This window comes from Rhincodon typus, unplaced genomic scaffold (assembly GCF_021869965.1).
Source record: "Rhincodon typus isolate 14 unplaced genomic scaffold, sRhiTyp1.1 hic_rhity00001379, whole genome shotgun sequence".
In the NCBI taxonomy this organism is placed as follows: Eukaryota; Metazoa; Chordata; class Chondrichthyes; order Orectolobiformes; family Rhincodontidae; genus Rhincodon; species Rhincodon typus.
Window position 1 is genome coordinate 2,360 of NW_025967017.1, and position 23,745 is coordinate 26,104.

The 23,745-nt window shown below is 43.2% G+C and overlaps 1 protein-coding gene across 1 annotated transcript; it reads right to left on the bottom strand.

The window, feature by feature from the left end:
- Nucleotides 1–5,334: 5,334 nt before the first annotated feature.
- Nucleotides 5,335–12,678, bottom strand: LOC109937218 (nuclear factor 7, brain-like). The gene is made up of 5 exons (XM_020535822.2): nucleotides 12,225–12,678; nucleotides 12,039–12,134; nucleotides 11,709–11,942; nucleotides 10,408–10,430; nucleotides 5,335–10,307 (listed from the first exon to the last, which is right to left on the bottom strand). The coding sequence occupies exons 1-5, from the start codon at nucleotides 12,633–12,635 to the stop codon at nucleotides 10,127–10,129; spliced, it is 945 nt and encodes a 314-aa protein (XP_020391411.2). The 5' UTR covers nucleotides 12,636–12,678; the 3' UTR covers nucleotides 5,335–10,126.
- Between the last annotated feature and the right edge of the window lie 11,067 nt (nucleotides 12,679–23,745).

The following is a 23,745-nucleotide window of genomic DNA, read 5'->3' on the forward strand; positions in this document are numbered from 1 at the left end:
AAAGCCATTGTTGTCCCATTGTTTAAGAAGAGTAGCAGGGATAATCCTGGAAATTACAGACCTGTAAGCCCCATTTCGGTGTTAGGTTAGTTCATGGCAAAGATTCTCAGGGACTTATTAGTGATGGACAGCATGGCTTTGCGCAGGGGAGGTCGTGCCTCACTAACTCCATCCAGTTTTTTGAGGAGTTGACGATGATTGTTGAGGGAAAAGCAATTGATGTTGTCGACATGGACTTCAGGAAAGCTTTTGACAATGTCCTTCATGGCAGACTGGTACAAAAGGTGAAGTCATATGGTATCAGGATGAGCTGGCAAGGTGAATGCAGAACTGGCTTAGTCATAGGAGACAGAGGGTAGCAGTGAAAGGATGCTTTTCGGAATGGAGCGTTGTGACTAGTAGTGTTTCACAGGGATCATTGCTGGGTCCTTAGCTGTTTGTGACCTACATAAACAATTTGTACGAAAATGTAGCTGGTCTAATTAGTGAGATAGTGGATGATACAAAGACTGGTGGAGCTGCAGATAGTGAGGAGGGTTGTCAGATGATACAGCAGGATGTAGATCTGTTGGAGGTATGGGCGGAAACAAAGCAGATGGAGTTTAATCCGGACAAATGTGAGATGATGCATTTTGGAAGGTCAAGTGCAGTTGGGAATTATGCAGTGAATGGCAGGGCCCTTAGGAGTATTGATAGGCAGAGGGATCTGGGTGAGCAGGTCCACAGATCACTAAAGGTGGCAGCACAGGGTAGTACATAAGGTAGTAAAAAAGGCCTATGGCATGCTTACCTTCATTGGAAGGGGCTTGAAGTATAAGGATAGAAAAGTTATGCTGCAGCTTTACAGAACCTTTGATAGGCCACACTTGGAATATTGCGTACAGTTCTGGTCACCACACGACCACAAGGATGTGGCTGCTTTGGAGAGGTTATAGAAAAGGTTTACCAGGATGATGCCTGGTATGGGGCATTTTAGCTGTGATGAAAGTTTGGATAGACTGGGTATGTTTTCACAGGAAGACAGGAAGTTGACGGGCGACCTGATAAATGTTTATAAGATTGTGAATGATGGATAGAGAATGAGGTTTTTTCCCAGTGTGGAGAGGGCAATTAGTAGGCGACACAATTTCAAGATGTGAGTAGGGAAGTTTAAAGGAGATATGTGAGGCAAGTTTTCACACAAAGGGTGGTGAGTGTTTGGAACACCCTGTCAGATGAGGTAGTGAAAGCAGACACAATAGCAATATCCAAAAAACACTTGGACGAATACATGAACAAGAAGGGTAGAGAGGGATACGGACCCTGTAAGTGAAGACTGTTTTAATATGGAAGGGCAAAATGTGTCGGTGCAAAGGCAGAGCTGAAGGGCCTGTTCCTGTGCTGTATAGTTCTTTGTTCAGTGCAATATTGCTCCAGCTGCCTCAGTGAGAACAAGCTCCTGTTTGTTCAAGTCCCACTTGACATTCATTATTTCCCAAACTCATGTAGGAGTGAAATGTGTTTTCACAAAATTGAAAGCAGAAGTGTTGAATTTGATCTCAAAATACCAACTAAACCTCTTGAAACCCAATGTCATCGAAAGGAATTCAGCTGGCACTGGTTGGTCTGAAGGAGGGGCCATTGGGAAAGAGCTTTATTGAAACAGTGGAGACAGGTCAGAGAAGGTTCACTTGGTTGATTCCTGGGATGAAGCTGTTTCCTTGGGATGAAAGGTTTCAGGCTGCGGCTGTAGTTATTTGAATTGTAGAGGAATGAGAGGTTCTTACTGAAATGTACAAGATTGTGAAGGTGCTGACAGAGTAGATGTTGAGACGCTGTTTCCCATCGTGGGGGATTCTGGAACCAGGGACAGAGTGGGAAACAGATCCTGGGACATCAAGGCAGCAGGCGAGTTCTAAGACGGGTCGGTTAGAAGCCTTGCCTTGGTTCTCTGGGACTTCCTCCCCCTGCTGTAATAAAACCAGGGGCTCTCTACCCCCGAACTCTCTAATTCCTTCACTCAATCCCCATGGCCCCTCATACTCTCCATGACAACTCATCTCTCAAAACAATTCCCATGGCCCCTCTGATACTCCCTGTGCCAGCTCAATGTCAGCTCAAGCCCTTTGGACACTCCTCATGATCTCTCATACTTTCCACGTCAACTCAATGTCAAATTATGTCCCAGCAACTGGGACTGGCTGGGGGCCATGGGTAACACGTTCTGAACTTACATTTCAAGAGATTCCCGAATCTGGACGATAACTCACAATTCCCCTGAGAGGCAGCTTTGCGGACTTTTTTCTGGTAAATGGTTCATTTATCCAACTGAGTATGTTTCAGATTCAGGGAGGAGTCAGTGTTTGGTAGAATTAAGCATGGGATTGGGGGAAGTGTATTGAGATAGATAGAAAACTGGTTGGCAGAGAGGAAACAAAGAGCAGGAATTAATGGGTTCTTTTGTAATTGACAGGCAATTACGGATGCCACAGAGATCGGTGTGAGGATCCCAGCTATTCACAATGTATATTAATGATTTGGATGAGGGAACAACATGTAACATCTCAAAGCTTGCAGATGATACCAATTTGGGTGGGAGGATGAACTGTTATGGGGATGCAGAGTTCCTTCAGCATGATCTGGAAAGGTTAGGGGAGTGGGCAAATTAGTGGCAGATGTGGTATAATTTAGACAAATGTGAGGTTCTTCACTTTGGAAGCAAAAACCAGAAGGCAGATTACTACCTGAATAGCTGTAAATTGGGAGAGGGGAGTGTGCAGTGGGACCTGGGTGTCCTTGTGCACCAGTCACTGAAGCTAAGCATACAGGGGCAGCAGGTGGTAAAGAAGGTAAATGGTATGTTGGCCTTCATTGTGAGAGGCTTTCGAGTACAGGAGCAGGGCTGTGTTGTTCCAGTTGTACAGGGCCATGGTGAGGCCACACCGAGAATATTGTGTGTAGTTTTGGTCTCCTTTTCTGAAGAACGATGCTCTTGCTCTTGAGCGAATGCAGCAAAGGTTTACCAGGCTGATTCCAGGGATGGCGTGTCTGACGTATGCTGAGAGATTGACTAGGTTAGGATTGTTTTTGCTGGAGTTCACGTGAATGAGGGGGGATCTCATACAGACTTATAAAATTCTAACTGGACTGGACAGGGTCGATGCAGGGAGGACGTTCCCAATGGTGGGTGTGACCAGAAGCAGGGGTCACAGTCTGAGGATTTGGTGTCGACCATTTAGGACGCAGATGAGGAGACATTTCCTCACCCAAAGAATGAGGCTGTGGAATTCATTACCAGAGGAAGTAGTTGATGCCAAAACATTGAATGTATTCAAGAGGTGGCGAGATAGAGCACTTGAGGTGAAAGAGATCAAAGCTTATGGGGAGAAAGCAGGATTAGGCTATTGAGTTGGACTGTCAGCCATGATGGATGAACGATGGGGCAGGCTCGAAGGGTCGAATGGCCTCCTCTTGATCCTATTTTCAATGTTTTATAAAATAACAAACTTTCTTTGCAACAGGACTGGACATACTGAAACCTATTGCAGTAATAAGAACCCCTAAAGAATCGTCAGAAAAGCTTGTATCAGGAGAGGAAATGGGTTTGAAAACTGGAGCAGTGGTACAGGTGGAGCATGTCTCTTCAGAACCTAACAGGAATGGAGAGAAGATTCAAGACAGGCAAGAAAATTCTTCCCCGATAATTGATAAAGAAGATAAAGAGAATCAGATCACTGGAAGTTCTGACTACTTTCTTTCGCATTTTCTCATTTTTTTTTCGAGGAGGTTAACCAATAAATATATTGAGACAATGACGCAAGTCAGTTCCTGATGTTGGTAAATGATACAGTTTGTTTTCAAAGAGGGACTAATGAAGCAAAAAAAAATGAATTGGATGCATACAGGGAGTTACAAATAAGTCTGATGATATGGGATTGGAACAAAAATAACCGTTAAATGTAGAAGGTTTAGCTGTGTGATGCACACTGTGGGATTTTTGGTCTAATTTTTCAGTTAGTAACAAATATGGTTTTCCTGTATGTCTTGCAGTTGCTAGTTGCTTGTAAGTATATCTGTAGCCATGACAATTTCATTGAAGAATAATTTTTAACGCCTGGCTGTACAAACGACTTTTGTTTATTTTAGATTGTTTGTGATCTGACACGGGAAATAATGGGTGCTCAGAAGTTTGTTAGAGTTTTGGAAGCTAAGTCTTTGAAGGTTGGGGGAGGTGCCCTTGGCTGAGTGACTTTCACTTTTAACTTTAACTTTGGGTTGTGTTTTAGCCCTGGGAAGACCTCGGAACAGGTTGGAATTTGCATCAGTGTTCCTGAGAAGGGGATAAAAGACTTGGTGAGTTAGATTGCACTGGAATGAAAAGTTAATGTTAGTCTCAGACCCACCAACGTGTTGGGGTAAAAGCCCAGGAGAGATTATTCAAGTCAAGTACTTCGAAGCTCAGGTATGTGGTAGCTCCAAGACAAAGCTATCACAGTCCCAGTCCATGAACTGAAGTCACAAGTGACTTAAACCTCCCAAGGTGTTAAACACAGCAATTCTGGTGGTCAGTATTGCAGGAATGGTGTTGTGAGAACGAGACCAGGAGCCGTATTTTGAGTGTTGTACCAGGTTTGGTGTTTTTGGTCATACAGAGAAGCTGCTTTGTTTCCTTTTCAATGAATAAAGGATAGTTTGAGGATTAATGCAATTATACTTTTACAATGTGATTAAAACCTTTGAATTTGTATTAAGTAGATGTTTTGCATTATTCTATTTTATGTCTATTTCTCTTTGGATAAACTTTCATTTTGTTGACATGGCAAATTCTGCTCCATTAATTGTTTATATTTCAGAGGCCACTTCGTTGGAACAAAAACAAATGAAACTATGACCAAACAAGCCAGTTTCCTGCCTGGGATATGAAATGTCCAGTAATGACATCATCTGGGATCATAGTGGTTAGAATAGTGCAGTAAATCCTGACAGAAATAATTCATTTTACTTTGGGAAATGAGCTGGTTGTTTCAAAAATATTAGTTCCACCAAGTGTTTTGGAAATGCTGTGGAAGTAAAAGAAACTGAGATGGTACAAGAAGAACATCCTGAATTGTTTCCTGACTGTTTTGTGTCTAGATCTCAGGTTTATGGAATTAAGTATGAGGGAGATGATGTGGAAATTCAGTAATCTGACATTATTTTGAAAAAAAGTGGAAAAGAGGAAGTAGAGAGAATGAAGCTGACATACTTGGTCAATCTTCTTCAATAGAAATGTAAAAGACAGATTATGATTTATAGAACTGTATTGAACAACTTATTCGAAAATTGAATCAGAACCAATATCTGAGTGTTATTATTTAAAAGACAGAGTGTAAATGAGGAAAAGAAGACCACCTTAAATATCAGTCAATAAGGAATGAGCAGGAATCCATCAGATGATGGGAAATTTTACAAGTGTTTCTCAACATTCGAATGGCCGGTTACTTTGGACACGGGAAAACATAGGTTAAAATATTAAAATGTTTTTATTTGCCAGGACTGTATTATGATGGGGTGACATTTTGACAGACGTACTATACATGTATGGTATTGGTGAAACCCCAAACATAAATTAAACCTGCGCCTTTAATTCTGATACCAATTTTGGAAGAACTGTTTAGCAAGGTCTTCATCGATTGTGTGTGATACTAATCTACAACCAAGAGTGGCAATCAATATCTTTGAATATGCACAGATTTTTCAGCACAATTTCCGAAAGCAGTGACTTGAAGGAAAAATACAGCAAAAATGGACATGGAAATGTAAGTCCTACTTTTTTAACAAGACATGGATTATCCAGAGAAATACAATTAAATCAAGGTTCAAAATTTAATTTCAAATATATTTAAAGAAATAATGAATAGTTTGGGAATAAAACAATTTACGTCTTCAGTTTATCATCCACAATCTCAAGGAGAATTGGAAAGGTGGTATAAAACTTGAAAGACCATGATGAGGAGTCAGAGGTCATGTTGCAGCTGTACAGGACATTGGTTAGGCCACTTTTGGAATACCGCATGCAATTCTGGTCTCCCTAAAATAGGAAGGATGTTGTGAAAGTTGAAGTGGTTCTGAAAAGATATACAAAGGTGTTGCCAGGGTTGAAGAGTTTGAGCTATAGGGAGAGCATGAAAAGGCTGGGGCCATTTTCTCTGGAGCATCGGAGGACGAGGGGTGGCCTTAGAGAATTTAGAAAATCATGCGGGGTGTGGATAGGATTAATAGTCAAGTTCTTTTTCCCAGGATCGGGAAGTCCAACACTCGTGAGCACAGGATTAAGGTGAGAGGGGAAAGATTTAGAAGGGACCCAAGGGGGAACCTTTTCACGCAGAGGGTGGTGCATGAATTGAATGAGCTGCCAGAAGATGCGGTGAAGTCTGGTACAATTACAATATCTGAAAGGCATCTGGATGGGTCTATGAATAGGGAGGGTTTAGAGGGATATGGGCCAAATGCTGGCAAATGGCAATAGATCAATCTAGGATATCTGGTCATAATGGATGAGTTGGACAGAACGGTCACTTTCCATGCTGTATGTCTCTATGACTGTCTGGAATGCACTGCCTGAGAGTCTAGTGGAGCCAGAGACAATTGTGTCCTTCACAACAGAATTGAACCATTAACTGAAGAGCATAAATTTGCAGGGCTGGCCGGAAAAAGAGGATAAGTGGCAATAAGTGAATTTCTGTTGCAGAGGGCCAGAACAGACAAGACAGGCTGAATGGCCTCTTTCTGTGTTGAAACAATTGTATAATTTGAAATTCAAATCAACATGAGCTTTCCCTTTCACAAAATACCAGGGAATTTAGGAAATGTGTTTCCATATTTTAATTATCATCATGATTCAAATATTGCCATATTACCTATTTATACACAAACAAATTGAAACCAATAAATTTTAACAGCAATTACAAAAGTTTCTTAACAATGTTAATCACACGTCAAAAAGTAATTCATTGATTATGAAGTGCTGAGGAATTTCCAGGAAATATCACAGAGCTTTGTAACAGTAAGTTCTTTCTCAGTCTCTTATCAACACTTTTTTCATTTCCCTTTATCATTCCCCCCTTTCCCTCTCACACTGAAGCTGCAGCTTTTGCTGCTGATTATGAGCACACAATATTTTGCTCTCGTCACCATTTTTTACATAGCCCAGGGGCAGCAACCGTTCTTACTAAAGAGACTTTTTCAAACAAAATGCCTAAAGTAGAAATTATTTGGAATGACCGGGTGAGAATTCAGTATTATTCAGCCAATTGCACTGTAAATTGTCACATGCACCTGTTTCAATGTATGATTTCCCTATAACAGTTAATAAAGCAGGTGTATTGAATGTGAGTCACAGGGTCAGACAGTACAGAAGAGGCCCTTCAACCCATTGATTTTGCACCAGCCTAGCTACAGGAATCCCACTTTTCAGCTCTTGGCCGATAGCCTTGAATGTTGCGGTTCCATCTCTCCTGCCCTCCCAGGCAGTGCATTCCAAACTCCCACCACTCTCTGGGTGAAAGAGATTTTCCTCAAATACTCCCAAAACCTCCTGCCCTTCATCTTAAAATTATGCTCCCTTATTACTGATCCGATAACCAAAGTCCTGTCCAGCTTAAACATAACCTCCTGATTTTATAATCTATGCCTCAAGTGTTAAAGCCAAGCACCTTCCTAACTCCTCTGTTAACACATTCAGCCACCTTCATGGATCCGTGGATACACACTGTAAGATCCCTCTGCTCCTCTGAGCTTCCTAGTGTCCTGCCATTTTTTGAGTAACTGCTTGTCCTGTTACTTCTTCCAAAGTGCATCACCTCACACTTTTCAGGATCAAATTCCATCTGCCATTGATCTGCCAATTCAACCAACGCATCGATAACTTCCTGGAACCTATGTCCTCCTTCCTCAATATTAACCATCCAGGCAACTTTCGTATCATCTGCAAACTTACTTATCATTTCCCCACATTCCCATTGATATCATTTAAATAAATCATAAACAATCAGAGACCCAGCACTGATCCAGTATGACACCACGACACACTAAACAGTCTTCTAACACCATGCTCTGTCTCCTGTCACTGAGCTAATATTGGATCCATCTTGACAGGTTACCCTGGATCCCATGTGCTCTCACTGTCTTTGTCAATTTAATGTGGAACACTCTCAAAGGCTTTGCTGAAATCCATGTAAACTACATCAACTGCTCTACCCTCATCTATACACCTGGTCACTTCCTTGAAAAATTCCATCAAACATGTTAGTTGTGTCCTTCCTCTGATATAGCCATGCTCACTATCCCGAATCACATCTTGCCTCTCCAGGTGGAGATGAATTCTCTCCTTCAGGATTTTCTCCAATAGTTTCCCTACCACTGATGAGAGATTCACTGGTCTGAGATTCCCTGGTTTGTCTCTAACACCCTTCTTAAAAAGTGGAACCACCTTAGCTGTCCTCCAGTCCTCTGGCACCTTCCCTGTAGCCACAGTCAAATTAAACATTTGGGGTCAGAGCCCCTGTAATTTCCTCCCCTGCCTCTCACAGCAACCTGGGAGACATCTCATCTGGACCTGGGGATGTGTCCACTGTCAAAAACCTCCAATATCTCCTTACTCCCTATGTCAATCTGTTCAAGGACCTCTTCCAAAATTCTGTATCAACATCCTCCTTCTCCCAAGTGAAGACAGAAGTGAAGTCTTCATTTAACACTCTACCAATGTCCTCTGACTCAACACACAGTTTGGCCCCTTGGTCCCAAACGTGTCCTCTTTCCATGGTTTTCTTCTTCACTTTAATATGCCTGTTCAATTTCTTGGGATTCTCCGTAATTTTAACAACTCTCTGTGCTTTCTTAATGTTTTCTTACCTTCCCCACTGCTCTTTTGAAAATCCACCAGGATGTCTGCTGTTTTGCTCTTTCACCTGCTGAAAGCATCTTTTTTATCTTCTTATCCAGTATTGAATATTTTGAGACATCCAGGGTTCTCCGGGCATGTTGTTCCCACACGTCACCCTAAAGGGGAAGTTTTGGTCCTGTCCTCTGCCCATTTCCTGTTTGAGCACCCACTCCCACCCACTCCCCGCACTGTGCTGCATAGATTATCTCACAAATACCTGTTCACGATCTGCATTGACTAGATCCCGCCTTATTTTAATTCAATCTGCCTTCTCCAATCCAAGACACACAATTTTTCATTCATTCATGGGATATGGGTGTTGCTGGCTGGGCCAGCATTTATTTCCCATCCCTTGTTGCCCTTCAGACAGTGATGGGGAGCTGCCTTCTTGAACCACTTCAGTTTTCGTGTCCTTTTCCAAAACAAACTTAAATCAGGCTGTGTTGTGGTTTTTATCACTAAGATGCAGGTGTACGGGGACGCTTAAAAAGGTGCTTTTCAAACATATTAACAGGAAAAGATGAGCGAAGGACAGACTGGGCCCCGAAGAAAAAAGCTGGGTAAACTACTCATTGAAACAGTGGTATGAAATGAAAACTTTGCGGCTGTCTTCACCAAATTAGAAAATGATGACAATGGCCCAGTTGAAAATGAAGGTGGCCCAGTTCAGTTTCTGGTCAATGTTAACATCCAGGATGTTGAGGTGATGGTGATGAGTTGCATTACCATTGGATGTCAGGGCTGATGTTTCGATTCTCTCATCTTGGAGATGTTCACTGCTTGGTACTTATATGGGCATGATTATTACTTGCCACACATCAGGCCAAGCCTCAATAATGTCTGGTCTTTCTGTATCTGAACATGGACAGCTTCGCGATCTGAGTGGGTTGCAAATGGTGCCAGATATCGTGCAATCATCAGCAAACAACCCCATCTCTGACAAAAGGAGGGGAATTGAGTTTAAGAGCTGCGAGGTTATGCTGCAGATCTATAAAACCCTGGTGAGACCACACTTGGAATATTGTGTTCAGTTCTGGTCCCCTCATTATAGGAAAGATGTGGAAGCTTTAGAGAGGGTGCAGAGGAGATTTACCAGGATGCTGCCTGGACTGGAGGGCAGGTCTCATGAGGAAAGATCGGGCTTTTTTCATTGGAGTGAAAAAGGATGAGAGGTGACTTGATAGAGGTGTATAAGATGATGAGAGGCACAGATAGAGTGGATAGTCAGAATGTAACAATTAAAGTATAAAATATAATCAGGACAAAGGAACTTATCTGACCCTTATTAGGTTTCATGGCCTCCACCACTTCTGTCCACACTGGAAATTCTGAAAGGATGTCGGTTATTTCAATGGACAGGACACCATCAGTCAGTGACAGGTTTTGACCAAACTCGTCGCTAATCCTATAAATATCACATATTAATTGGTTATAAATTCACCACAAACACTTGACTGAGTAATTTCACCAACTTGCACTGAGTGTCAGGAAAGTGCATTTCCTACCTCCTTTTCCGAGATGCTTCCTCCTGAAATAAACAAAACACCAATCTGAGCTTTCAGACACTGACTGTCGAAATCCAAAAAGCACCAATTACACTCACAATGAATCATAGAGTCATAGATTCCCGACAGTGTGGAAACAGGCCATTTGGCCGATCATGTCCACACCGACCGTTCAAAGACCATCCAACCCTGTCCCTGTAACCTGGCATTTTCCATTGCAATGCAGTGAGCCAAAACATCCCTGGACACTACAGGGCAATTTACCATGGCCACTCCACCTAACCAGCATATAACTGGACTGTGGGAGGAAACTAGAACACCCAGAGTAAACCCATAAAGACACGGGGAGAATGTGTAAACTCCACACAGACAGACACGCGAGGCCAGCATTGAACCCAGGTCCTGGCATTGTGAGGCATCAGTTCTCACCACACAGCCATCGTGCTGCCCCAGTTGTTATTTTTAAGACAACTAATTAATGGGCCATAGGTGTCACTGGCTCAACCAGCATTTATTGCCCATTCCCAACAGTCTACCAAATTGCTGGGTCTGGAGTCACATGGAGACCAGACCAGGTAAGGAGGGCAGATTTCTTCCCAGACGGACATTAATGAACCAAGTGGTTTTTCCAACAATTGACAATGTTTCCATGGTCACCATTAGACGAGCCTTTCTTTAAAATGCCAGATTTTATTTGTGTTGAATTTAAATTCCACCATCTCTGATGGAATTTGAAACCATGTCCAGAGGACATTAGCCTTGGTTTCTGGATGACTAGTCCAGTGGCATTACCACTACATCACCATCTCCCCCATTCCGATTGATGCAAACACAGAATACAAAGAGGACATTGCACTCAGGATATTGAAGTCCGGGAGAAAGTCATTTTACCAACTGACAAGTGCAGGAGTTAACTGGTGACATTAAACTACTCGAGAAAAGAGAAAATCTGATTTTGATGTTTAAAATGATAACGGAGTAGATTTGATAGATTCAATAAAGATGCTTCCACCTGGAGGGAGGCTGAACATTTGGATGTGGAAAAGTCATCAAGTTACAAATAAATCCAATGGGAAGTTCGGATCAACTTCTTTATCACGAAAATGATGAGAACCTGGAACCCATTGTCACACAGTGTGATTGAGGAAAATATGCTGAACAGGAAAGTGGAGAAACCCATGAGGGAGAAAGGAGCAGAGGGAGATATTGACCAGGGGGGAATGAAGGAGGATGGGTATCTGCATCATGTTGGGACTTTCACAGTCACTTTCACTGAACTAAACTGAAATATAATCCCTCACCTTCAGGAATATCACTCCGTCTGTTTCTTCCAACCGTTTTTCCAACTTTGAAAGTTTCTCCTGAATAGACTTTAAATTATCTTGAATTTCACAAAGGTTTTCCTCCATTGGTTTCAGAGTGTTTTCCTCTTGTTCACTGAGATCTCGGAGTAACCGCTGCTCTTTCTCATTGAGAATCTGGTGCATTTGAGCAAATCCGGACGTGATGCGGGTCTGAAGATTTCTGGATTCCTCCTATGAAATGAAACGTAAACACAATATATTTCTGCCAAAAAAAATCAACAAATTTTAACGAATCAAATTTTGAAGCTGTGCCCTGGCAGATTTTACCTGAATTTGGGAAATCTTTTGTTTCTGCTGCCGCTCCATTTCTAGAGCCTCCGATTTCTTCTCAGTGAGAGAATCTAAGGAAGATTTCACCCGATCCTGGGATTGGGAGAGAAAATCAGAAAATACAAGTGTTAGACCATGAAAATGTGATGAAGTAATCAGGGGATGGAATCTGTTCCCTTGTACCTTGTAGATACCAACAGCTTCTTTGATCGGCATGAAGTTGTGAGATTTGTGTTCCCGGGAATCTCTACAAATCAGACAGATCAATTTCTTGTCAGTTTCACAAAACAGCTTCAGTTCTTCCTGATGTTCCTCACAGTGAGGTTTACTTTCCTTCTCTTGTGGATTCAGCTTTAATTTTCGAGCTTTCTCGGCCAGATTCGCTAAGGACCGATTTACCCTGAGATTTCTTTCCGGAAACTCCCGTCTACATTCCGGGCAGGAGTTTATCTCCTGCTTTTCCCAACTCTGGGTGATACAGGAGCGGCAGAAGTTGTGTCCACAATCCAGTATAACCGGGTCGGTGAAGAAATCCAGACAAATGGGACAAATTGCCTCCTCGGTCAAACTGTGGACCTGCCGCCTGGAATCCATGTTCACACTCAGCACTTCCTGATTCAAACCGCTTTCAGTTTCAATCTTGCTGCGCTGCTCAACACATTCAGTTCAGGAGGAAACCAGATGGTGATCGCTGGGGTGGGGTTTCCTTTCTGTATCCACAGGCACCGTCCATCGTGGAGCCTCGGACTGATTCGCCGACGGCTGGAGGTTCCCGGTGTAGCTCCCTGGAGTAAACTCTCGCCGCGGTGTCATTAAACGGGACAGGAAAGCGACGCGATTTCTGTTGAGAAAACTTAGCGATGTCTCACCTTTGGCCGTTTACAGAAAGCAAGACATTGGCACCTTCCGAAACATGTTTGTAACTTCAGTGAAAAATTAAAATTGCAGCTTCTCGGAAACTGTCACCTGATTGAAAATATTTTAATCAGAAATCATTTCTTCATTCCCCATACACGGAGAGAAAAGGATTCCTCGCTAACGTTGGGAATGTTTTGATGTTAAATGATCGGCACAGTGGGTAATAGGAATGAATGAAATTCTGGAGGAAAGTTGTGAAAGAAAATGCATTTCCAGAAAATGTGAAAGAAAATGGACAGAAAGAGGCCACTCAGCCGGTGGTTGATGTTAAAACAATTTAATCCCATCTTCCCACTCTTGGTATGCGGCCCTGTGAGCTGTGGTTCATTTCCAGGTATTTCTAATTCTTGAGGGTTTCTGCCTCCATTACGTTTTCAGGTCGTGAGAAGCATTCCCCTCCCCCCAACCCAACAATGAATGAAAAATATTCTCCCTGCATTCTCTCTCACCAGTCACTGTTGGTACATTATTAACTGAAAGGAAATTAGTTTTGGTGGTGTTTTCTCAGCCTTTAAATATAAATTAAGTTGTGTATTTTTAAATTCCTGGCCCTCCCATCAAACGGTTTGTTTTGGCAAGAACGTACGAATGGTATTCATTTTATCACACCAACATTTCAACACAGGCTTTCTGTCCATTTTCCTGCTGTGATTTGTAGTTCTTTTACAGAGATGTAGGCATCGCCATTATTGTTACTGTAAAATTCAGGAGGAGATGGTGGCAATATCACTGGATCAGGCTGCTGGTGCAGTTACTGATTTATACAGCATGGAAACAACTTGTCCATGCCGAGTACGTATCCTGGACAGATTTGGTCTCATTTGCCAGCATTTGGCCCATGTCCCTCTAAACCCTTTCTGTTCATGTGGCCATCCAAATGCCTTCTAAATGTTGTCACTGTACCCACCTCCACCACTTCCTCTGGCAGCTCAATCCATACACGAACCACCATCAGCATGGGGACGGTTGCCCTGTGGGTCCCTTTTGAATCTTTCCCCTCTCACCTTCACGTATGTCCTTTAGCTTTTGACTCCCTTCCCCTGGGAGGGGGCTGTTGGCTATTTGCCCTGTCCGTGCCCCTCATGGTTTTGTCGGCCTCTGTATGGTTGCCCCTTGACCTCTGGCGAGGGAAGCCCCAGACTGTTCAGCCTCACCCTGTGGCTTGGACCCTCCAGTCCCAGCAACATCCTTGCAGATCTTCCCTGAACCCTTTCAAGTTTCGCAGCATCTTTCCTCTCGCAGGGAGACCAGAGTTGAGTGCAATATTCTAAAAGGGACCTCACCAATGTCCTTTCGGGGATTTGGGTTCAAATCTCATGAGAATAACAATTCAATTCAATTCATAAATCAGGAATGTGAATCTTGTCTTAGTCACAGTGAGCTGTTCGGTTTCACTAATATCCTTTGGAGACTCAATCTGCCATCCTTTGCCTTGCACATGACTCCAGACCCAAAGCAATGTTGTTGGCTCTTCATTGCTATCTGAAATGGCTGAGCAAGTCATTCAGTTCAATGGCAATCAGGGATAGGCTACACATGCTCGTCAGCTTCTTGTGAACAAATTCTTTTAAAAAATAAGGCGCTTGTGATTTTAAAACCTAATAATGGGAGACTTTGGAAAGGCTGACTGTGGTCCGATTTTGTAGCCGTCAGTTCCAATGTGATGTGTGGAAGGATGCTGGGGGAAGTAATGGTGGAGATTGCAGAGGCACTGACCCTAATCTTCCAATCCTTTGACATGGCGGTGCCAGACAACTGGAGAATTGCAAATGTTGGTTCAAAAAGAGGGTTTGAGGATGCACACAGTAACTGCATGTCAGTCAGTTTATTCTCAGTGGTGGGGAAACGTCTGATAAACTGGGAGCAGGGAACTTTAGCTACGTGGATAAATCGGAGAAGCTGGGACTATTTCTCTCGCCGAACAGAAGGTAAGGAGGAGATTTGATGGTGTTTTAAAAGTCATGATTTTGGACAGAGTTGATTGGGAATATTGAGAACAAGACACAGATGTAACTAATTGATAAAAGAAATGACACAAGAAATGTTTTTCACGGTGGTTTGGATCACAGTGGTTCAGTGTAGAAGGTTATCTGAGAGTACAATGGCATCTTGGTCAACTGGGGCAGTGAGCAAGGATTGGCAGATGGAGTTTAATTCAGATAAATGTGAGGTGTTGCATTTTGGTAAGACAAACCAGTGCACTTTTCACTCCCCACCCTTATCTGCTTTCCAGAGGGACCACTCTCTCCATGATTCCCTTGTCCGCTCCACACTTCCCTCCAGCCCCACCACACCCGGCACTTTTCCCTGCAACCACAGGAAGTGCTACACCTGCCCCTACACCTCCCCCCTCACCCCCATCCCAGGCCCCAAGAAGACTTTCCACATCAAGCAGATGTTCACCTGTACATCTGCCAATGTGGTATACTGTATCCGCTGTTCCTGTTGTGGCCTCATCTACATTGGGGAAACCAAGAGGAGGCTTGGGGACCGCTTTGCAGAACACCTACGCTCAGTTCGCACTAAACAACTGCACTTCCCAGTTGTGAACCATTTCAACTTCCCCTCCCATTCTTCAGACGACATGTCCATCCTGGGCCTCCTGCAGTGCCACAACGATGCCACCCGAAGGTTGCAGGAACAGCATCTCATATTTCGCTTGGGAACCCTGCAGCCCAAGGGTATCAATGTGGATTTCACAAGCTTCAAAATCTCCCCTCCCCCACCGCATCCCAAAACCAGTCCAGCTAAGACCCGCCTCCCTAACCACACCTCCCACATCAAGCCCCACTCCCATCTCCTACCCACTAACCTCATCCCGCCTCCTCGACCTGTCCGTCCTCCCTGGACCAATCTATCCCCTCCCTAACTCCCCACCGACACTCACCTTTACTGGCTCCACCCCTGCCTCTGTGACCTGTCTGTCTCCTCTCCACCTATCTTCTCCTTTATCCATCTTCTATCCGCCTCCCCCTCTCTCCCTATTTATTTCAGAATCCCCTTCCCCTCCCCCATTTCTGAAGAAGGGTCTTGACCCGAAACGTCAACCTTTCTGCTTCTCTGATGCTGCTTGGCCTGCTGTGTTGATCCAGCTCTACACCTCGTTATCTCCATTCACATCAACCGATTTTACACCTCAATGTATTCACATTCTTCCGATAAAGTATTCCATCAATGAAATTAAACTGACTGGTCTGAAATTTCTGAGCCAATCTTTTTTGAACAAGAGCATGATGTTTTGTATTCATAAACCTCTGGAATCATTCCTGAATCCAGAAAAGATTGCAAAGTAGTTGTCAGTGCCTGTAGAATTTTCTCTCTCATTTCCTTCAATATCCTTGGATGCATCTGACCAGGTCCGGGTGCTTTCTTGATTTTAAATACAAGTAGCTTATCTAATAAATCTTCCTTATCAATTTTTAAAGCTTTGAATGGCTGAGTTTCCTCCTGTCTCACTATGGCCTGGACAGAATTGTTACGGTGCAGAAGGAAGTAATTTAACCCATTGTGTATGCATTGGCTCTCGGAGCATTTTAATGTCATGCCAACCTTGTGCCATTTCCCCGTAACCCTATGCAATTGTTTCTGTTTAAATAATTATCCAATGCCCTATTAAATGTCTCAATTGAACCTGTCCCCACCTCATATGCTGGCAGTGCATTGCAGAACAAAGACAGATGCAAAATATTCATTTAACACATCAGCCATGACTCTTGACTTGAAGTGTCCATCATATTTTTTGCCCCAAACCCAGCCCAACACCTCATTTTAACACCCTTTAATTATTGATTTGCTGATAAACCTTGGGATTTCCTTTTACGTTGGCTGCCAGTCTTTTTCCCATAATCCCTCTTTGCTTCTTGTATTTGTTTCTTCACCAACTTTCTGAACCTTCTGTATCCAGCTTGGTTCTCGGTTGTGTTTACTGCCTATTACTTGTCAAATGCACAGTTTTCTTCTTCACTTTACCTTCTATTTCATTTGTCATCCAGCGAGCTCTGGATTTGTTTGTGCTGCTTTTTTCCATTTGATGAACATACCTTGGCAATGCCCAAACTATCTTCGCTTTCAAGGTAGCTCATTATTTAGCTATTGGTTCTCCCACCAAACATTGAATCTAGTCTATCAGGCTCAATTTTGTGCTTGTCCCATTGAAATATACTGTTCAACAGTTGATTATTCTTCCTCCAAACTGATCAATTTCCCTCAATGGTGACTGTCCCTTATATTTTCCCTACTGTCACTTGCTCAGTTATCTTACATCTAACATCCAAGTTATAACCCTAAAACATTTGAATGATGAAATTAGAGACCCTCACAACAGTCATCATTTATTAAACAAAGTGTGGAAAATGTATGATTTCATTCTGCTGTTCTGTCAGATAAATTTTGCTCCAATATGCACCATTGATAATGAGTGGTAAGAAAGTGTTCTGGTCTGTTTATACCTCTACACTAACTGATTACAATAAATCTCGACAGACAGGCAAGGGACATCTCCATTCAGGTTAGTGCTAAATATTCATGAACTGAAGAAGGGAAGTTTTCAATATTTGATACCCAGGAAAGAATTCAGCACATCAGCTTGCTTTAAAAAAAATCCCAGTTCAGGGCTGGTTAGCTCAGTTGGCTGAACAACTGGTTTATAATGCAGAGTGACTTTGCAGAGCCCTGGTTCCTACAAGGACTGAGGTCCCCACAAAGGTGTGGCCTTCTTAACCTTGCCAGAGGTGTGGTAACGCTCAAGTTAAAGTCACCACCTGTTGTCTCTCTCCAATAAGAAAGCAGTACTCTGGGAACAGAATGAGGCCTTTCAGCCCACCATCACCCTGATGGCCACCTTTGTGAGCGACTGCATCAAGCTGTGCGTAGACCCTCAGTTCGCAAACACCAAGTGTCACGATGTACTGAGGTTCTACCAATCCCCGGTGTTGTGAAGGATGGGGTCTGGCCTCGCTGCCGTGGAACGTTCCAAGCAGTTGGACCATTCTGTATCACCTGTCCTTCGTAGGGAAATTTGCAAAGAAAAGCCCCTTGGCCAACAGTCCATCAGGAAGTAGTCAGCACGTAGACTCCTTGTGACCCTGTGAGTAAAGGAGAGGGTGGATCCTGTCGGGTTGCTCACTGAGCAGATGGTCAAAGTCATATGGCAGAATGTCTCATCATCAGAACTTTCCAACAAGCACCAAGACATCACTTGGCTGGTGGTGAGAAGGGCACTGCCTCTGAGATCCTTTGTGTATGCCCGGTCAATCAGCGGCCCCTCACGCTGCCCTTGAAGCAGTGCTGAGGAATGGACTAAAGCTTAGGGCAGCTGCTGCCAAGGTGCTTTGGGGAAAGACCGCTGTCTGATGTCTTCCTGCTGAAGGTAAATGGGGGTCCGTTCATTTATCGGACTGTACCAGTGTCTCAAATACATGTAAATATTAGTATTGTATGTATAATAGAGGTCTTTGGATAGAGTCAAAGTCCAATGTTTTGTTTGTTTATTTGATATGCAACTGTATAGAACTGAACTGCATTTCTGACGATGTATATGTACAAAGAGATTTTTTATGAATAAAGTATATTTTGAGGTAAAAGAAAGTCTGTCCCGACAACAATGCCATTCTAAATTAATCCGACCTGCCTTCACACGGTACATGGCCCTCTATTCCCTGCCTGTTCATGTCTCTGTCTAAATGCCTCTTAAATATTGCTATCGAATCAGTTTCTATCTCTTCCTTTGGTAGTGTGCTCCAGGCACCTACCACTGTCTGTGTAAAAACAAACTTATCTCACACATCTCTTTTAAACTTTTTGCCTCTCACATTAAACCTATGCCTCTTGACATTGACATTTCCACCCTGGGAAATGTCTCTGACTATCCACACTATCCATGCCTCTAATAATTTTATATACTTAAACCAGGTTGCCCCTCAGCTTCTAATGCTCGAGCGAAAACAATCCAAGTTTTTCCAACCTCTCCTTATCGTTAATGCACTCCAATCCAGGTAACATCCTTGTAAATCTCTTTTTCACCCTCTCCAAAGCCTCCACATCCTTCCGATAGTGTGACAACCAGAACATGACTAAACTAACTCAAGGCCTAACTAAAGTCTTATACAGCTAGAACATAACCTGTCAACTTTTACACTCAGTGCCCAGACTAATTAAGGCAACCATGCCATATGCATTCTTTACCACCTTATCTGCTTGTGTTCCCACTTTCTGGGAGCTATGGACTTGCACCCCAAGACCCTTCAGTATATCAATGATCCTAAGGGTCCTGCCATTTACTGTGTACTTCTCTCTTGCATTTGACCTCCCAAAATGCATCACCTCACCCTTGCCTGGATTAAATTCCATCTGCCATTTCTCTGACCAGCTTTCCAACTGTTCTATATCCTGCCGTGTCCTTTGGCATTTTCCTCACTATCCACAACTCGAGCCATTTTTGTTTCATCTGTAAATTTACTGATCAGACCACCTGCATTTTCATCTAAATCATTTATACATAATGCACACAACAGAGGTCCCAGCACTGATCCTTGCAGAACACCACCGGTCACAGACCTCCAGTCAGAAAAAAATCCCTCCACAACTGTCCCCTGACCAAGCAAATTTTGTATCCAACTTAGCAACTCATGGTGGATTCCAGTACCTAATCTCTGGGCCACTACCATGTGGAACCTTGTCAAATGCTTTTGTAAAGTTCATGTGACAATATCCACTGCCCAACCCTCATCAATCAGCTTCATCACTTCCTCAAAAAATTCAGTCAAATTTGTGAGACAACACCTCCCCTGCACAAAGCCATGCTGACTATCCCAAAATTCTGTTCTCAAGAATCTACTCCCATGATTTCTCCAATGTTTAGGCTCTCCAGTCTATAATTTCCTCGATTCTCCTTAAATGAAGGAACAATATGGGCTATTTTCCAGTCTTCTGGGACCTCATCTGTGGCTAAAGAGGACACAAACTCTCTATCAAGGCCCCAGCAGGCTCCTTCCTTGCCTCTCTCAGTACCCAGGGATTGATCCCATCATTGTTTAATTCAGGAGCAATGTAGGGATGTTCTGGAAGAACACAATGTTAGGGCTGCAAAAATCACAATGTTATTTTGGTATTTTAAGTACAGTTCCTTTAATTCCATCAAAAAATTTAGGATCAGAGTCCTGCAGAATAGCTCGTCCAACACTGGGCCAAGCCTTGTGATTTTTTTTTAGCTAAGTGTTAATTGTTTTGAGCTTCATGGATGGTTTCTCTCCACAGGTTCCAGCGAGATTTCTCACTGCATCAAACCATATCCGAGTTACTCCTGACATTGGGAAAGGCCTCACTGGACTCCTTGCCTGATTTAACAAGGTTTCTCTCCATAACCAAGATCATTCAGCTTCCCTCCCACCCAATATACAATTCTGTCTGTTGTCATCATTCTTTTCATCAAGTCTGATGTTGGAGATAGATCAAGATGTGGAATTTCAGTTCTGTCACAGCCATCACATTTCATTCATCACCGAAACACTAACTGTGATCCACCAGCACCGTAGATCATCTCAATTCGCTGGCACAAAAAAACTTGTTTAAAAAGATCTTCCACAATCGCAAACGATCTGTTCCTACTTGGTAAACAAAAAGCACACATTTACCCTGAGGAATGCTGTGTGGAAAACAGCAGCAAGGATTTCATTACTGCTGGAAAGTGCAAAACCTAATCGGCCAAGGGAGGAGTCAGCACATCAGCTGGCTCAGACTGGCTCTCATCAATAATGGAACTAAATATTTGGGGATTAAAGGCAAATTAACTTTGAAATTCCTCAAAGTTGCTTTTACAATTTATAAAGGTCTAGTGTGTTTTAGTCATCTTCATTTATTTATGATATTGTTGTGATTTCAGCTGATGCTGTGACTGGGTATGTCAGATTCCAGAGTGAAAGTCCCATCTCAATGAGGACATAATGGTATTGTCACTGAGTTAGATATTCAAAGATTCCCAGCTGGTATTCTTGTGGCCCGGTAAAGTCTGTTTAAATAAAAGTTAACAATAATTGTGAATCAATTGTAATTTAAAACCTACCTGTTTTTAAGAAAGGAAGACTGCCATCCTTCCCTGGTCTCGCTTACACGTGACTCCAGACCCACAGCAATGTGGTTGACTCTGAAATGGCCAAGCAAGTTACATCATTCTGCTGAATGTTTTCAAAAAAGGATTTATCATCATCTCCCAGTTGTGTCCCCTCTGCCTCTATTTATTAAATGCAGATTCCCAGAAGCCTTTGTAACCCCTTTCCTTAATCTATTCTGCTACCATCAACAATTTCTGCACATTTATCCCCAGGTCCATCTGCACCCCATTTACAATTGTATCTTTTATTTCATATTGTCTCTCTAGATCTTTCCATCTTTTTAAAAAAGTATTCATTTAAGGGATGAGGGCATCGCCAGCTGGGCTAGCATTTGTTCCCCATCCCAGGGGCAGTTAAGAGCCAGCTGCATTGCTGTGGGTCTGAAGTCACATGTAGACCAGACATGGAAAGGATGGCAGTTTCCCTTCAGGGAAGGACATTCACATTACATCAATATTCAGTGGTTCTTGCTACTTCTGCTGATGCCCTTTCCGAAAAGACGTTAGTGAACCAGAAACAGCAAGAACTGCAGATGCTGCAGTCAGGGACAAGAGAGTGTGGAGCTGGTGGAACAGAGCAGGCCAGACAGCTTCAGGGGAACAAGAAAGTTGATGTTTTGGGTCAGGACCCTTGAGTTCCCAATATCACTATTTGGAGAAAATCCCTGTTTACTTTCTCCAGCCCAAAGTTCAACTGGGAACTGTTCTCTGTTCAGGGAGAGGAACTAAAGTCCCTCCAAAGGTGAGTCTGTTGAATTAATCATCAACAACAAGGAACTGGTGGAGACAGAGAATGCGTCTGTTTTCACTGGTGAAGATGCAAAATGAAATCAAGAATATTTGAAAATCTTGAAAGAATTTTGCGGGAGGCAGGAACTGATCATAATACCATTCACTGGAGAAGTTACCAGGAAACCCATGAGAACTGAAGATTGACAAGTCCCCTGGACCTGATGGCCTGCCTCCCACTGTCTGAATGGCAGTGGCTGCAGAGATAGTGGATGTAATGATCAATTTTCAAATTTTTGCAGGGTCTACAAAGGTTCCAGTAGATTGGAGCATCACTCATGGAACGCCTCTAGTCAAGGAAGAAGGGAGACAGAAAGCAGGAAACCATCAGCCAGTGAGCCTAAAGTTTGCCAATTCTGTGTAAAAGCATGCCCTGCCTGTAGAACAGAAAACCTCAAGCCACAAGCTGCCCACTGATTCACTTTAACCTGAGAACCGTGATGCCATTTAGTCAGGCCTCCAGCTTGATTTCTGTGCTATTGTATCATTTAATTTCATTTGTTATCTCATGGCCGATCTCAGGACCATATTCATTATTTTACTTTTGATTGGTCTCCGGGTAAATGTCTGTCAATGTTAATATTTTCCGTGGACCTTCACCGCCACCTGGTGGCTACGACTGGGACTTGAGGTTATTCTCCCCCCTGCATTACCGCTTTCTGAAACCTGATGGTGCTACTGCTTTCTGTTTCTCTCTGCATCGTTTGTTGGAGACAAAGTGCTGGAGACTGACTCACCCTGAGGATTCATTTCAGATTTGAAATGTTAACTGTGTTTCTGTCTCCACATTTGTTGCCTGACCTGCTGAGTATTTGCAGCTTTTTCGAACTTGATTTCGGATGGCCAGCATCCGCACTATATTTTTTTGGCGGATGAACGATGACGGTCGCAGATATTTTGTCGCAGTACCATTTATCGCCAGCTGGTGGCGGTCCTGTACCATGTATAACATCGCCGTTCAGAAATCCCAGCGCCGCCTGCTACCCGCAGTACTATTCCCCGCCGGAAGGTGGTAATATTGCACCAGTTATTCTTCAACTGGGATGAAATTGTTGAAGTGGAAATGGGACTCGCTGGGACTATCCCGGGGAACTGGATAATCTTGTGGACCATTGGTAGTGCTCCTGCCCCTGGTTTAAGTCGCTCTTGCGGAATTAATGGCAAAGGAAGTTGTTCTCATGACTCGGCCGCACAGATTGAGGATCAGTTTGCAAATCCTTCTAACATTTACGAAGAATGGTGAGATTCATGGACATGGAATTGGAGCTTCCACAATTACCACCCATAGCTGCAGGAATTGTGAAAGAAACAATCACGCTCAGTTGGCTGGGCTAAAACACAAAATTCTGCAGAAATTCAGCAGGTCTGGCAGTACCTGGGGAGAGAGAAACAGAGTTAACGTTTCCAGTGCAGACGGGCAGTACGGCATTTCCCCAGAGGGACTCGGTGTGTGACAGGAGCACGGGAAGTGGGAAGTCCTGTCTCATGTTTATTTTCCTCCTTTTTTCTGATCCAATTCTCTTTCAGTTGTGGTCCTGCCGGGATTGTCTGATCGAAACAGGCATTCGCGCTGAATCCCCTGATCAGCCACGGTTTTTTTTTATTCCTCGCTGTAAAAGGAAGTAAAAATTCTGCACTGTGCCAACAAAATCCCCCTCCTCTTCGAAGAGGGATGATTTGTGCAATTCCTGACACCAATGAGGTGAGGAGCTGAAAACCTGATGCTACACAAATGCATCAGAGATAGTAGGAACTGCAGATGCTGGAAAATCTGAGATAACAAGGTGTAGAGCTGGATGAACACAGCAGGCCAAGCAGCATCATGATGTTTTGTCACCCTTCGGTGTTTGGATTTCTCCCTCAGGATTTCATGTTCTGGGTGCAGAGTGA